Source organism: Neodiprion virginianus, chromosome 1 (genome assembly GCF_021901495.1).
Source record: "Neodiprion virginianus isolate iyNeoVirg1 chromosome 1, iyNeoVirg1.1, whole genome shotgun sequence".
Lineage (NCBI taxonomy): Eukaryota > Metazoa > Arthropoda > Insecta > Hymenoptera > Diprionidae > Neodiprion > Neodiprion virginianus.
The window spans coordinates 514,113-530,987 of record NC_060877.1 but is presented as its reverse complement, the minus strand read 5'-3'; the positions used below and the strand labels follow the sequence as shown (position 1 = coordinate 530,987).

The 16,875-nt window shown below is 46.0% G+C and overlaps 1 protein-coding gene across 1 annotated transcript in view; it reads right to left on the bottom strand.

Annotated features, from left to right (window-relative positions):
- Positions 1–16,875, bottom strand: part of LOC124296722 (uncharacterized) — a 131,590-nt gene that overhangs the window by 45,789 nt on the left and 68,926 nt on the right. The window contains exon 3 of the mRNA XM_046747018.1: positions 8,476–8,599. Within this exon, the coding sequence (XP_046602974.1) occupies positions 8,476–8,599 (124 nt within the window). The remainder of the gene's footprint in view (positions 1–8,475; positions 8,600–16,875) is intronic.

Genomic DNA, 16,875 nt, shown 5'->3' with positions numbered 1-16,875 from the left:
ATCGTACGTCTCCCGACAGCTCTCGATCTCGATTACGTACTTTGCAACGTCGCGAGTCATCTACCTGGATATCAATTAGCCACGACCACAGCAACGCTGGTTGAATCTTTTGTAACGGGTACCGACGCTTGGCAAATTGACCGGGGGTTAGGAAATAGCGCGGTAGCAACTTGACGCTAAAGCAGCGTATAGCGCCCGTCGAAATGGTACGAAAGAGGAGAATTGGCAAGCGTGCAAATCTCCCCCCGACGCATCTTCCGTATATCGTAATAAATTTCCCTTTAGCTGGTTGTGGGCTTTTTAACCTTTCGCAAGGCCACGAAGATGATGATTTATTTGTCCAAAGACTCTCAGCATCCGACCGCCTAAACCCATGAAAGGACTTACATACACACCCCGACCGACCCGAAGAGACAATAAAAACATCCTTCGAGCTCCGGCAATAAATCAACGGAAATTCTCTCGCCACCATCCGCAGGTGAAAAACGAAAGGTCTTCAGATCCGCCAAGCATCGCGATATCCTTTTCAGGCCTTCCATTACGCCCTTAATTCGTCTCCGTCAAAACCTATCCTCACTCAAAGACGGGGTTCAACCGATAGTCCCGTGTATCACTACTGCACGATCGTTAAATTCAAACGCGTTCACAGTCCTCGATCCACGTCGCACGGTTACAACTGTTGCGATATAAAATTTTATATTCTCAAGGGGTAAAACCACTGTAAAAACAAAAGAAAAGAACTTTTTTTTAGGATGGCTCCAATGTCGCTATTTTTTAATATTTGTCGACGATAATTTTTTGCGGTTAAACTTAAATATATGCCTAATAACTTCCCTAAATATGATTATCGTATTACCTCTTCTTCCATCCCAAACCAAAATTGTGCCTCTTGCAGGATTTTACAGTGATGTCACTGTCCTTAAGCCGATGTTGGAAGAGACGATCTCTAATCCGTCTCTTTCTTTCGTATCTTGTCAGTCAACCGATGAAGGGGAGGGCGGGGGGATAATTGCGGGTTCGTCTTTGATAAATAAAACAACGAGCGTACGGCGATCGTCGAATTCAGGTCGGTTCTCTCGTTAATTATTCCCGACGACGATCTGACACGGTAATGAATTTGATTGACGGCTTGGCGTATTTTTACTACGTCCTAACACACGATACGCGCACTCCGACGATTCGCGACTCGTATCACGTAACGGCGTCACAATCCAAGGTCAAGACTGACAATGAACACGGAGCCTCGTTTCTCCCCCCGCCGTCCACCTCTTCTTCGTATCCGATTACAATTACCAGCTACAATAAGATTACAGATTTTTTTACACATCTTTTGCCTGGTTATTCGTCGAACGAGGCGGGATAGCAATCACCGATCATCGCAGGCTAGACTTGGAGTAATATATATGGTAACCCGCGTATCGGATGTAATCGAAGAGCTGGATACAAAAAACTCAATTCGAGTCGACTCTCTTGTCTATCTCGTTGCTAATTGAAAATATTCAACTTCAAGCTGGTATTTTGCTCATTTTACTCGTACGCACTTGGTTTCTTCCACCTACTTTCCTACTTCCAAGAGCGAGTAACTTGTCGCACATGTTGCAATGAAACTGTGTTAATTCATTTACAATATTTGCGACAGTCTCGAGGCCCGGGGAATGCTGTGGATATCAATAAAACCTCCTCGTAGTTATTTTCGATAACGTACATGTTACTCTAGCTAGCCAACTGCACACAAAGATCTGACATCATAACAAAAAATGTACAATAGATGTAGACGGTAACTGTAGCTACCACTAGAAGCCGCGTTGTTTAAACGTTAATTCGGAGTAAAAACTGCACTCGTAAAACAAAGGTATGAAATATTGTTGAATTTGGGGAGAAAAAGAAAAAAAAAAAAGAAAAGAAAAGAAAAAAAGAAAAAACCGTAGAAATGAAACAATACGCGTTAAATGAAACATCAGCAGGCAGAAGTTAATGCTACAGTCGCATGCTACGTTTGCCGAATGAATAGAATAGAATATATAAAAGAGATGGAAAGGTCGGAGAAACGGCGAGCTGTGTCGAGGGTGGGGGTGGGGGAGGCGGAGCGACGTAAATATCGTGTAACGTAATTTAAAAATGTAATTGCTCTTGTCATCCTCCACGTTGAAGTGCACGGCGGAGCGAAGGCGGTGCAGGTATTGGTGTATACGTGTAATGTGCTTAAGCGTGTATAACGCGAGGTTGACGAGGTTGGCGAGGGAGGAGAGGAGAGGAGAGGAGGGGCCAACAATGGGTGGTCGTCGCGAGGCAGACTCCCGCTTCTGTAATAAGTTTTCACGTAAAACGAAACGGGAATTATCCGAGCGTGAATGTGCCGGGGAATTGTATTTCACGGGTATGTGCAGGAAAGGCAAAATATTCTCTGCTCCGTCCCGCCTCGCCCCCGCCCCGCGCTTTTCGCCCGGTTCGTCCGTCTCTCTGCTCTTGTTGCTTTGTACCTACTGCACAGCACGGCAGTACCTACGATGACTGCGTACGTCAAGCAAAATGTAAAATACGAAGCTGCAGCCACCCTACCTACCCTCCGAAATTCTTGTCTTCATTCGCGACGAAACAGAAGAGCTAAACGGTTTTATTGCGGCACTGGTGGTGGTGGTAGTATCGACGATCTCTTCGACTTTTGAATCGGTGTCGTGGGGATCGATTTTTTTCGGCATTTTCGAAGCTACAAATCCTATCTTAGAACCGGAAGTACAGGAATTAATGGATAGTGACTTACTAACGAGGTCAGTATTTTGTGCTTCAACATGCTTGCCAAAATGACTTGAGAGCTTACGAGTATATAGGTAGGCGTGTACATACTTTGGAAAACAAGTGAATAGAAAACTTGAAATATTTCATTATAATTTTACATTCATCGTTTACCAACGTATTCGATTCGACTTTCGACCTTTAATAACGATATTACGTTTCGAGCAAAGCATTTACGCGTCGGATATTCACCCGTAATTATCCTCCACCCCGGACGCAGCGGCGGCATTACGACGAGGGTGAGTAGGAGCAATTTTAACGAGCTTTAATGTAAAACCGAGTATCCTCCGAAAATCAGAATCATATTCAAGAGTGTTTTTCCGCGGTTTGAGAGGGCTGGGTGGAAAACGAGATAGGGTGAAAGGAGGGTTTTCGGAGAACCGCGGTGCCGCAATTGATTAGCCCCCGTGATACGAGGAGCGTTGCTGCGTTAGGTTTAAAACTTTGAACAATGGGGCATGTCATAATGGCCTTTTGTGTTTCATCGAAACGCTTTAGCGGGCGGAAAAACGCGGCTCGGCATTTTTCCATTAATTATTCCTTGGCGATCGAGGTGCAGGCGGGGAGGGAGGGCGAATCGTCGCTGAAAACGAAATCGCGTCGGTCCGCCGCAAGTACAACGCAGCTGATAGATATACCTCGTGCGGTGAGAATCGCTGATGGTGTGGGACGGGATGGACTCACGGCATGCCACGTTGGCATGGTCAATCGCGTACGGATCTCGTTATTTATTCAACACCCTCTCCCTTCCTCGCCCCTCCCACCTCGTCACACTACATTATCGGTGAATGCGAGCGCTTAATTACCCACCGTGTACCGGTTACAAACTGAACCAGTATACAAAAGCTGCGATACACGCGCGATAAGAAGAGGAGCGACAATCGCGCCCCGATGTAACAAAGCTGCACGGGTTTCGGCGCAGCGTTTTTTGCGAATCGCCGACTCGTCGATAGGTGCCCAGATCATGCACGTGACAGGCCTGCATAGATCCGCAGCCCTTGGCTATTGGGCAACAAAGCTGTGCGGTACCCCATCGACCATCGTAGACGTGCGTTGCACCGCCGAGTGCACGGCTGTCGCTTCGAGATAATGCCAAGCACCCGATCCCGCAGTGCGATTCCCGTATCCAAAAAAAAAACCAGCAACGATACTCGCTGATTCGAGATATTTAAAAAGAAATTTATTGATTTTTTTCTCATTCAACTTCGTCCCCGTGATGTTGAACACCCGTCGCATCACGTGTTCCAGCATAAATCGTACCAGCTTCTATTTTTGTTAAGGTATTCTACAGGTAATTACGGTAAACTGCAGGTTACTTCGTACCTGCGAACTTGAGGGGACCGAACGGTGAGTACATGCGTCTAGCTGCGCTCGTTTTTTCGCCACCTTGTTCTCAGCAATTTCGTTATTTCGCTGTGTCTGACCCCGCCCCGTCAAAGTTATTCACGACTGAATATTTAATAATCTTCCTCTGTCTGTTTCCCATACATAAATTGATATGAATTCAATGTTGAAGAAAACGAGATTTCTGAATCCTCTTCGATCCTACACAGTGTATACGCCGATACGAACGACGGCATGAAAATTTGTCGAACAAAATGGGTAATTCGGTAAAGATTTATATTATATCAGCTCGAAACGCGCAGGTCTGAATCGACATTGTTCCTCGGTCCAACTACCGGGAATTATACCTGTATACATGTACAGATCCGCATTGTTCGGAACGTCGGATTGGATCGTAGCAGCGGGATGGGATAAAGAGAGGAGGGAGGGAGGGAGGGAGGGAAGAAACCGCCCGGGGCTCCTTCGGGGTGGAAGGAGGTTCGGGTAGGGGTTACGCGGGAGGCAAAGAGGTGGAGAGGGGTCGTAGGAAGAGAGAAGTTGGCCGTCGATCGAGGTGAGAGAAGACGTATGAAACGGACGTGAACTTGGAGCGCCCCGGCGCTTCGACGTCGTCTCGCCGGATAGGAGAAAAGGGGCCAAGGAGGCGAAGCTGTGCAACGGCGAAGGCGATTCTCGTCTCCGAGCTCAAACCACGCGGGTCGATATGTGCCGAGAGCAAGTGAGCCAGACATCCGGCGAACTGCTGCAAGTAGGATACCGACCATCCGCAAAACATTTACCCAGAGTGCCGTACCTACTCTCGAGAAGAATGGTTGGAGCTGGACGCTTGGAAAAGGTATTCGTTTCCCGGTATAAATATAGTCGCAAGCCGGCGAATTGAATCGGGGATTCGATAAATATCTTTGTTATAGATATTGTATATTTCATTATTTCAACTTTAGGCCAAGTTAACTCGCCCGGTTAGTAGAAGGTACCTACCGGTACACCCGGGAGAGTTCAACCTCGTGTAATTCCGCGACGATTTCAACGAGACGGAACCCCCGCTTGGTTTTTATTACAAGGTGGCCACTAAGTCTTCGTCAAGAAATTCCCCGACTTTTCCAGATTTTCCAGACAATAATCTTATAATTTTTCCTGACCAGTTTGGATAAATTGGTTATAGCAAATGGAAAAAAATACACATATTTTCTATGTCATATTCTCTTTTTTTTATGACAGCACAAACTGTCACTTGGGTCATCCAGCCGATGCGAACAATCGTTTGTAAGGTAATATTTAGGAATATTCAAAGTTTGAAGAGAACTTTTTGGCGATGGTAAGAGAAAACTTGTATTACATCTAATTTATCGAGAGTTTAAAAAAATGGTGCGACCCATTTGTATATGAAATAAAGAAACATATGGTAAATGATTCCCTGACGTTCCAAAAAAAAATAACCCTGACATTTCCCTGACTATTCCGGAATTTCAGAATTTCGTGAGATTACCAGGTTTTCCAGGATCCTCTTACCAGTGGCCACGCTGTTAGCCTTTACAGCGGTATGGCGCCGCAGGATGCAGGAGACGCACGCCTTGTACTCTACCACCGTAAAACGAGGATAACTACGAAAAGAAACCGCTGCACAAATGCAAATGGCGAAAAACCTTTTCCGCAACTCGAATAACGCTGCGAGTGGAGCCGGGAGGAAAGGGACGAGAAATGAAATCTCTCCTCGACGAGCGAGAATAAAAATTGCTGACGTTTTTAATAAAGCCCGGCGCTTATCCGGGCGTTTATCTAATTAATCTTGCATTTTTATTTATTCATAGTTGGGTTTCACCCGACGTTTGTTCTTCCACACCGTTCTATAGAAAAAAAAAATGTTTCAATTTAGCTTGTGGATACCTGTCACGTCACTGTCAAAGCACGTTTCTTATCCGTACATACGTAAGGAGAAAAAATGCTTTTCACATTTTCAACTGTAATCGTAACGCAGCTGCACGGGTATAAGAAAATAAGTACAAGTATACTACAGGCTACGGAAGAGCCTGCTGCCGCAGAGCGATCATGTCGTCCGTCTCTGAATTACCTCCCACGTGTGCATTGTACCTATACCGCAGACAACATCTAATTGACCGTGTCGAGAGTTAACGATTCCCTTCCTGACTGTTTAAACCAGCGCGAGATTGTCGAAGAAAAGTGCGAGCATATAATAATTTCCGTCGAGATATAGGAGAGAACCTTGAAGAGGGTGGCACAAAAGACGTTATATTAATACGCGTGTGTAGGATGGCCGTCTCCTCCGGTACACAAAAGAACGAAGTGATGAATTGGCAAAGTTTAGTCTCCCAGGTCGCCGCGGCAATGCGGGAATTCGGAAAGAGGGAGAAAAATAACGCGGCGAGTCGCATTTTCCCCGCGATGGAAGGCGGAATAAGTACCTACTCGGAGGATCCTCGGAAGCGTCGCAAAGAGAAGATTTCTCAACGGTTAACAACGAGGCGGCGGACCTCGAAAACAAGAGCAAGACGACGAAGACGACGAAGGACGACGACGCCGACGACGCCGACGTCGTAAGCCGAGCGCGTCCTTTTTCGCCTCACTCGCGAGTCTCCTTCAAAGTTTTCCTCCGCGAATATCACGGTCCGCTGGTTTTCAATTCCCTCGTCCTGCTGCCCCGCTGGTCCTCCGATTCGCGAAACCCTTTGCCTCAAACACAAAGACCGCAACGCCCCGCTCTACGCAATATTTCTTTCATTATTATCATCATTATACGCCATCTTCCCCCGTCTTATATTTTTTCTTATATTATTATCGCTGTTATTATTCTCATCCTTATTAATATGCATTAAGTTTCATAATTTTTCTTCACTTTCATTCTCCAAAGTAGGAAAACGTAGCGAGATCTACTCTACAAGATCAAACCCCCAAAGGTAGGTATTATAATCTACGTTTTATACGTTCGAGCAATTAAAAACATATAGCGAGAGAAAAAGCGTCGGTTCCCGGTGTGTTTAATTGCCCTTCCGATGGGTAGATAAAACATATAGTATACTGGATACGGAGCGAGAGAGAGAGAGAGAGAAAAAAAACGACTAGAAACTAAAAATGAATGTAAATGAAAAGAAATGTAGAAGAAAAAAATCAAACGAACTTGACGGGCCCGAAAGGCAGGCGCGGACCTAATTAGGCGTTGGGCCCTGGTAATTCTAGCAGGTGATCGCGAGGTAATTGTTGACTGGAAGATAATTGAGGGAAACGCGGGCCGCAATATAACCGGCATAAGAAGGGGCCTCGAGGGAGGCTGAGAAGTGCCTCGAAGAGCCTCGAAGAGCCCCGAAGATACCAACGTCCGAGACTCGCGTCAGCGCCGCCGTACAAGTATAAGGTACCTACAATAATTGTTGGGACATGCGCGACGTTCAGCACCTCGCGAGGATCGAGCCCCGGGCGTCCGTTTAATAAACCAACCTGACGTTTGCCGGACGCTAACAATGCTGCTCCATATATTTCTATCGGTTTGTAACAAAGCCTTAAATGAGAGCTAATCCCGCTGTGCCGCCATGCCGTGGGGATGAGAAAGGGGGAAACCGCGCTTCCGCCTTATACACCAATCAGCGACCGAGATTCGCTTCCGTCGGGATTCACAGGGTGGCTCGAGATTTCCGAAACACGTCGAGCATGTTGTGAACATTTTCATTCCTCTTATTTATTAACAATTATTCTTCCATACCAAATTGTACTGTCGGTTATTATTATTATTATTCAAAGTACACACTCCGTTTATATCGATCTGTTTTCTACACGATTTTTGAAACTTACGTTGTTTCCATTTCATTATATTTCGTTTTGCCTCAAGGTTATAACCGAGACATAGATAAAAATCATCAATTTCATCGACACGATTTTCATCCTCGTCGGAAACCGGATTCGTCGCATCGTCCAAATTGTGCCAATAAAATATACAACAAACACTCGCGGCGGCATACGTACGATGACGATACCAGCCAACAACACTACGTACAACGCGACGCGGCGTCGTCATGTAATATCGAAGCCCGGCAAACTGTTTAGCGGAAGCGAAACGTGATCGGGGAGGATGATTCACGAGCCGCGCGAAACAACTCGCGACACGTCAGCCAACCGGGCACGAGCATGACTTTCACCCAGATCTCCACAGTCAAACGTAAAATCGTGATTTACGCGAGTGTGGGTAACAACGCTCGATCGACGGCGATGAATTAGCCGGTATCCAGGCAACGAAACCTCGGTTATCGCTGGTAAATTTCCAAGAAATTTTCACAAGGGCCGACACGAAGAACATGGCACGGAGATAAAGAATAACTTCCGCCGGCTTACCTTGGGGTCGAAGTTGAAAACCAGCTCCGGCCTTAGCGGACACTCCAAGCCGCACTTGCAGGTTCCCGCGGTTGTCAGGTACTCTTTCAGCTGGTCCAGCGAACCCAGCGCCGTACTGCTTGGACTGGAATAAAAAGAAAATGCAAATTCCGGGGTGAGTTAATGAATCACGAACACCGTGTCGGTGATTATATCGATTGGAAAAAAGCCTCTACTCTTTACGTGCGTGCGGCAAGTACATGCGGTGCCCACACATGCCTCGGGTGCGTGCGTGCGAGGTTCGCTAATCTCACGTACGCAGCCAGATTATATGATCGCCGCCAACATTCGTCGATCCAAATCTAAGGGGACTTGTGTCCTTTATCCCGCCCGCAGGTCGTATCCGTTCCGTATCGAGGGGGTTCAAAGTTACGGCTCCCAATTTATCGCCGATCGTTCGCCCCCTCGTAGTATAGTAGACAATGTCGACCCTCCTACAAAATCCCTGTCCCTTTTCCCAAATACGACGACGAATTTTCAACCCACCGCGAAAACTCGCGACGACGCAAAATGCCTCAATGTACATGCAAAATATCGCTTCGACCTCCTCCTCCTCCTCTTCCTTCTCCTCCTACATCGCGCGGGTGGTAGACGATAAATCGAGCCAACTTTTTTTCCTTCCCCTCGGGTTCATCCGCGCGCACCTTAAATACGATCACAGGCCGACGGTGAAGGGGAGGAATATCCTCTTCGGAAACGCTGACAAGTTTCCAAAGTGACTCAAGCAAACCAAATAAACAACCTAAATAAACTTCGATAAAACGAGTGACTTAAATCCTATCTTGGATCTTGAATTCCGATTGAATGATTATTTTGTAAATGATTCCGAGACTTGTATAAAATTTATTCAATCGATTCGAGACATTCCTTCCGACATTGCACGGCTCGAACGGGGAAACGCGAACGTGGGACAAGGCAAACATCTCCGGAGACAAGGACCACCGTGGAGGAACTGAGAAGAGGATATTCGTTCAAACCGGTATGAATTGACGAGGATGACGAAGAAGGAAGATAATTATCAGACGACTAATTATACCCAGTTTCAGAGCAGGCGAGCGAGTCGAGGGCAAACGTCGAGGATGGCGGGGGGAATGGAAAGAGGCGCAGCGGAGTCGGTCCTGCGGATCCGAGAACAGCTGTGATTCGGTAAATAACGCAGGTCGGGTCTGCTGAGGTTGCCGAGCGCGGCGAGGAGTCACGACGACGCGAAGACTGCCGCGGAGACCGCCACTTTCGGTGAAATGGATGTCGGAGTCGGAGGCTGAGCGGGATGAATTATGATATTTAGGGAAGGAAGGAAGGAAGGAAGGATGGGAAGGAGGTCCCTAAGCTGCAGTCGTCGGCTCTCGGGGAGCCGGAGGTGGCGGTTATAAGAATGAGAGAGACCCTTCCGCAAAATTACGTAATCATCCGCGTTTTAACCGGGCCAACTCCTCGCCTCAAAAGTCATCCTTCATCCGGAGCTCTTCTCTGCCTGCTATTCTCTTCGCTCGAGCCATGCCAGGACCACGAGCAGAATGAATGGATGGATGGATGGATGGATGGATGGATGGATGGATGGATGGGTGGATGGGTGGGTGTCTCTCCGGTTACGCGGAGGGATTCGGGGCTGCGCAGACGTCATTTAAATTTCAAAGAACTCGCACACCCTTAACGTTGATTCATTTTTGGGCTTTTACAGTCTCCGCGATACCGTTGCGCGGCCCCATCACGGTGTCCAGTAAGAAATCCGTAACAAATCCAAGCACATATCCAAGAAACTTAAGAAAAATAAAAATACACGAATGCAAAGGGCAGAAGGTACTTTGCATAATCGGCGCGACGTACGAGATAGGTATACGTTAACTCTACTACAACCTGTTAGTAGGGAAAAACAAAAAAAAAAACGCGATTCAAGAAGGAAATCCACTTTTTTAGAAACACTTACTCATTGTCAGTGAACGCAAATAAATATATCATTCGCAGCAAACCTTGAAAATAGAATATTTTCCGGACACAAGAATAATTCAAGTACCTTTTCAATACCACTGAACACTACGTGTATGGATACCGGCTGCCAACTTATATATATATATATATATAATACGTTAAACGTTATTCACATTTGCGTCGAAATTTACACCATTTCTCGTTACTCATTTTATACCCTTTTCGCGTGAAATTAATTTCTCCGTTCTGAAAACTCGGGAGTGTCATTTCGTAAGAATTTCAAGGAAGTCGTACCGGCGGATTATACAGTAAATAAGATACGCATGTGGGCGAAACGATGACTTCGTTCTACGGTGACGGTGGATTCTTATCGTAATCCCCGTCCAGCCTCGCCGCAGCAGCCACGCAGCATCGGAAAGGTCCGAGGAAAAAAAGCCGTGCCAGCGAACGGACTGTATACTTATCCCCGATCTATGAATCGGTATAATGACACCTTTTGCATAGCCACGTCGCTGCTGCACTTTCCACCGAGTCTGACATTTGAAGTAGTACGCTCTTTGAAGCTGCCGTGCAGACCGTATTGAAATTTAATTCAGCACTTTCAGCTCTGGGTATACCTACTGGAAAATTGCAAATTTCTACATCTGATTAAAGACAGTGATTATGACAAATCAATAAAACAAAAATTTTTCAACGCTTTCAACTACAAAAATCATTCCCTGATTACAGTTCTGCACAGTCTTCAAGGTTTTTGTAGATAAATTCTCGCTGTCTTTTTACACGTATACATGCGTTACAAATGTAGGGTGACCGTTTGTTATTCGACCCTGCGAACGGCCGTGGCGGCAGAATTACGCAATGAATTCTACCCGGCGCAGCGGTGTCTGCTGTGAAATAGAGTCACGCGCCGATAAGCCAATATGCAAATTGAAATTGGTTGATAATTCACGTTCGGCGGCGAGTAGCGGGACGATATTGTATCGATATAATCAGCCGCGGCAACATCGCTGCAACTTTTATGAAAAATTATAAATTGCGCAGTCCGATAATAATTGCCTATAAGTCTGTAGCAGCTATAAAGATCAACACTGACGAGGAGTGTTCATAACCGACCATCGATTTATGCTGTGCAAGTTAAATGTTATCGCGACATGCCAATTTTGCGAGCGAGTGATCGATACTGGATGGTTTTTTTTTTTCATTTCTTATTTTTTCCCCCCACGGATCGCGAGCGCGCAGCTTTACAAGTACTTTCGTTGCGGGTCTGCAGACTGATTCACCACACGAGAGGCGACTAAACGACGACTCGAGAATAATCACGATCTTCCCGCGATGCTCGCGTGCTCCCGCATCCAGCTTCATCCTCGGCGACGACGACGCCGTCAACCGTGGGAATACCTCATCGCCGATCTCGCAAAGTCGTCTACCTCCGTTATTCCTCTTACATCCGTACGTCGATGAAATCGTTCGTAGGCATAAGAATTTCATCGTCGGTACACCTCCGGGAGAACTTAATAACCGTAGACTGATTCGTCTGCGTATGTGCGCGCTTCATAAATTACAACTCGTAAATGGAACATAAAAAAAATAGGGTCAGAATAAAAATTCCTGGGCGTATGTTGAGAGGAGTAGAGATCCTGTTTGTATCTGATGCCAATAAGTCCGCGGTGCTGTATATGTCACAAGTCCCCGTTAAAAATAGACTTAAGATTTCTGAAAATAGGTACTCAAGGAATAGAGTGAGATCGCCGGTTTTTGTTTTATTGAGAGAAAATTTTTAGGATGTGTTCACCGAATATCCGGTCACATTATCTCTAATATGTAACAAAGGTATAACCCGTTTATATGCGTTAAATAAATAAATAAATCAATCTGCTTGTAGAGACGAATAGTTGGTGATTTAAACATATCATACTACAGATTGCAGAGATCTACTACAGCAATGCAGATACGTGTCCCGTTTCAATATTGCGTGCAGGGTTATTCAAAGTTTTCGCTAAAATCTGATCATTCCCTTTGAATATGATTCGTGTGAAACTACAAGCACGCATACGCCGCATATACGAATATACAGGTAGAGATGTGTCATGTCGAGATCCCATTGATTTATCGTGATAGGTACACGTACCGGCTCGCGAGTGTCTTTTTATATTCGCGTTGGTTCATTAATCCATGTTAACTTCTTACTCGCACCGGCGTATTGCATCTACGCGATCGAACTGCGCATACCTCCGAATGTCCTGCATGGTACATACATTATACGCGCGGTTCTATGGCGGAAATAATTTCGCGGCGGCACAGCCGGATAGTCGCGTATTATAAACCGACGTTTGACGGGGGGGTTAATACGCCTGTTAACCACTCGAGCGCGTGCAAGAACAGAGCGGTTACACGGGCATGGATAATTGATAGCCAGGAAAATCGATTCGTTAGCCGATAGCCGATGATGTATGAACTGGGGAAACGCGATCGGAAATATATATACATATATAATATAATATATTGTATACGCTCGATGGACGAACGAAGGTAGGTAAACACGTGTTTGCGCAGTTACTCGTTTCATACACCTTCGTCGGCATGCTGCAGGTACCGCAAGTGACCGTAATTGTTCGAGTGTTTGAGAATCGCGGATCATTGTACACGAGGCAATTATTATACCAGTGATAGCGAATTAGTTTTCGCGTTGGTACGTATAAGTAAAAGTCCTACCACGCGTAATCGATAGAGAATCGCCGACCCTGAAGTGTGATTTGTACGAGGTGATCCGGCGAAAGCCGAGGTGGAAGGAGAAGCTGATCGAGGTGAGACCGTCGAAAGGTCACGGCTGAGCCGAAAAGATCCGACGACAGGAGGAATCCGGGTCAGTCCCGATATACGTGCCTACGCATCGACGAAAGTTAATTGAGATCAAAGTGCGAAGCAATTTATCCTGCTAACGCTGCTGGACGAAGAGACACCTCCGCGTTGCCTCTTACGCGTGGAACGAGCCGATCGTGATGTAAGGAAATAATTAGGTCTGTCAGAACCAAAGACCGAGATTTTCCAAGGATGACGTCACAGAGATCACGTAAGTAGGTTACTTGAGGTTACGATTATTTATTTCCGTATATTCCGTTTGCTAAAAATGCCAGTTTCTTCGGTCAAAATTTGCAAATATAATAATATTAAAAGCCTATATGACGTCACCTTGGACATGTATTCTGATTGGTCCGACTGAAGCGTGTACGCATCGTTTCACCTTGTCTCCTACATCGTGGAGACGACGTTCAACTTGAGTTAATTAACGCGTGAAGATGATCGGGACTAGGATGAATTTCCCGCGCATGGAATGGATGGCACAGCTATAACCGATTGTCAGGATTTTCATTTTTAAGCGAACGTCGTCGTACCTACCATGACAGGTGATACGTGTACACCTATCCACTGATATTACATGACACAGAATCGACAGCAGCTTTCACCCATGCAATTGCGAGAGAAAACTGTTGCTATGCGTAAAAACTACGTGCGCAGAGGATTGCCTGGAAGAGAAAACAGGATCGTTTAATTGCCGTGGTTTCATCTTTTTCGTTCTTTTGCTTTTCTATAGTACGAAGCGAAAGGGATCGCTGATGTGTACCTTGGTGTGAAAATAAATTGTTCAGCGATTGGAAGAAAGGGACGAACGAGGCTGTTGAAAACTTGTGAGTATAAACGATTGACTTGAAAATCTGCGTTTCCTTGAGGGTCCATCCTTCGCCCACGTGACCGTACGGAGAAAGTAATGCTGTATAATTATACGAGTACAAGAGAGAAACAAGCGGCCGCATATTATAGACGGGTGTGCGTGTGCTTGTTAGCTTCGTGTCGGAATGAGTTATGTCACAGAGATTCAAATCAGTCCGGATACACGGTGGTGAGTAATGAGAAAAATGTTAAGCAATCAAGAACGGAACGATTCAAACTGGATAGATATAACGTCCGCCTAATAAGGGATCAGCTGCTTCTGAGAAATTAATTTTTGGGTGGGCGCGAACGAGGAAGGAGATTGAGTTATTCTCCTCGCTTTCGTGCATAATCATCGTGCGTATATATTGTAACCATACGCAGCGTAGTACAACGCGACGCAGCTCCAATTATCGGACTGTAAATACGACGATTTATCAAAGCAACAAAATATGTAAATACGTGCTCGTACATCGATACGCAAATGCTGTGTTTCGATTTGTAGCGATCTAATTGAATATACGCAAAGAGAACGTTTCGTTTCCTCTTTTATTTTTTCATCAACAAATTGATGAGAGACCCGCGAATACAGCTGATTAAATTCCCACCGGGCGTACAGTGGGTCGGGGGTCTCGGGTTTCAATTCCGATCGAATCGTATCCAAGAAATCTCGGGTGTAGATTGAAGACGACTCGGGCTGCACTGCAGCGCAAGTAAGAAATTATCTCTCCATCCTTTTATCCAGCTCGGTTAAACCCGCGAGATCGGTAAACCGGTTTGCATCATCTCGCTCGCAGGGTCAAACACGGACGAAGAATTTTCTACCGACTTCTTGACCCAGGCGCAAGAGAGAGAGAGAGAGAGAGAGAGAGAGAAAGAGAGGGGAAGAAAGAGAGATGATCGAGCTCCGCTCCGAGGTACTCGCGACTACAGGATGTAGGATTTTTGTAGATCATCGGCGGCGTGGTAATGCGCACAAGTATCACGAGAGCATTCTTGGCGGTGGGGAGAGTAAAAAAAATGAAACGGAACGAATAAAGAAACGGAGAAAGCAGCGAGAGATAACAAGATGAAACCACGCGACGCGCCGGCGTCCCTGACTTATTTTCCCGACGCACATTGCAGAATATTCTGCAGCCCGGCCGCTGTCTGCCAACTGGCTTGCCTGTTTCGCTCGTCACTTTAACTGCGACCGGATCTCTTCAGTGGTTTGGCAAGTTAGCTGCACCGCATGTAGGTATATAAGAGCTAGCTGTTGAGAATGCGGAGACGGCTGAGCAGATCCTTCCACCGCAGATGCTGGATGAGAAGCTGAAGGGGGGAGGGAGAAGGATCTATAAATTATTGCGAGCACGTTTCAGAGTTATCGTTAGAACAACCTTTTAATGACCACGATACTCGAACGTTCGGCTCCCTTGGTCAGTCATTTCTCAAAATGGTACGTAATTGTTCAATACGGAAAGATCCGGTCTGCAACAACACCGGCATGGCGTCTCCCGCTAACCTGATCGGGTCAAGGTTAATAAGCCAAAGGAGAAAAAGGAGAAGAAGAAGAAGAAGAAGAAAAAGAGGGATCGGAACATTTCATCATCCTTGTAGAACTCTCGGTCCAATTTTTCTAACGCATGCAAGAAGGAAGTTATTACACGGTCAGGGAGTTAAAAGAAATGTATCATTTATTATATGTAAAGCGGCGTAGCGATAGTGAGAAAAGCTACGTGCACATAAAGTAGAATAAGAGATAAAAGAGAATCCTTGCTCCATCGATTCGTCGACGCGCTTGTTTATTTTCTTTTTCTTTTTGTTTTTTTTTTTTTTTTACAGAAACTACTCTCAGGGTCACCCCCTTTTTTTGCAATATACCCTACTAAAGGGGCGCCACAATTTTTTGCCACGATATCGCCGAGTACGCTTTTCAGCCCTATGAATTAAGCGTGTTTTTCACGGTAGGCAACCGCCGACGCAGCACACGATCTAGACCTAGGTATTACCAGGGAATGAAAAGAAAAGCTGATGGAAAAGATTCGGCCCGGAATGAAAACGATTATTACCGTGGTTCAAGCGAAGTCGGAGACGATTGGAGAAACGAATCGCGATTACGTGCAGACGCGAAGATAGCAAAAAATGAGTTGCGAGGAGATAAGACCGAGGGCGCAAAGACAATGCAGGGGGGGTGAATGGAGAGGGTAAGGTCGGGAGGAGGAAGAGGGGGGTTAAGCGCGGTTATAATAACAATTTGTCGGGCCGAGCTGTCGTGGAAATTACATAAAATGGCTGTCAAGTCGTCTGACCTTGAATACCCTACAATTACGCGTCTGCTGCTGGGAATAACCGCCCGCCTCGCCGAAGTAGGTAAGTATGCGCGCCTGCGTGCAAGAGCATCGTGTCTGCGTGCCTGCGTGCGGAATCGTGCGATTATTATGCCTACATGACGCGCTCTCATCTGCACTTCTTAATTTCAATTCAACCAGTGCAAACCGCAATCGGCGCAGACGCGTCAAACGGGCTTTTGTAAGCCCTCGTAATTGTCGTAAAGAATCTATTAGGGTCGATTCGATAAGTCTTCTTGCCCTTTCGCAAAGTTTATGTAATCCAAGGGTTGTAATACCTAATTTTAGTCGGGGCATTGTTTCACGATCAGCGGAATTATAACGCGCGGTTTGGCGAGTTGCAGCGACGCGTAGCCACGGTGTCTACTTTGTTCGCCGACCAGGAAGTCGTGGC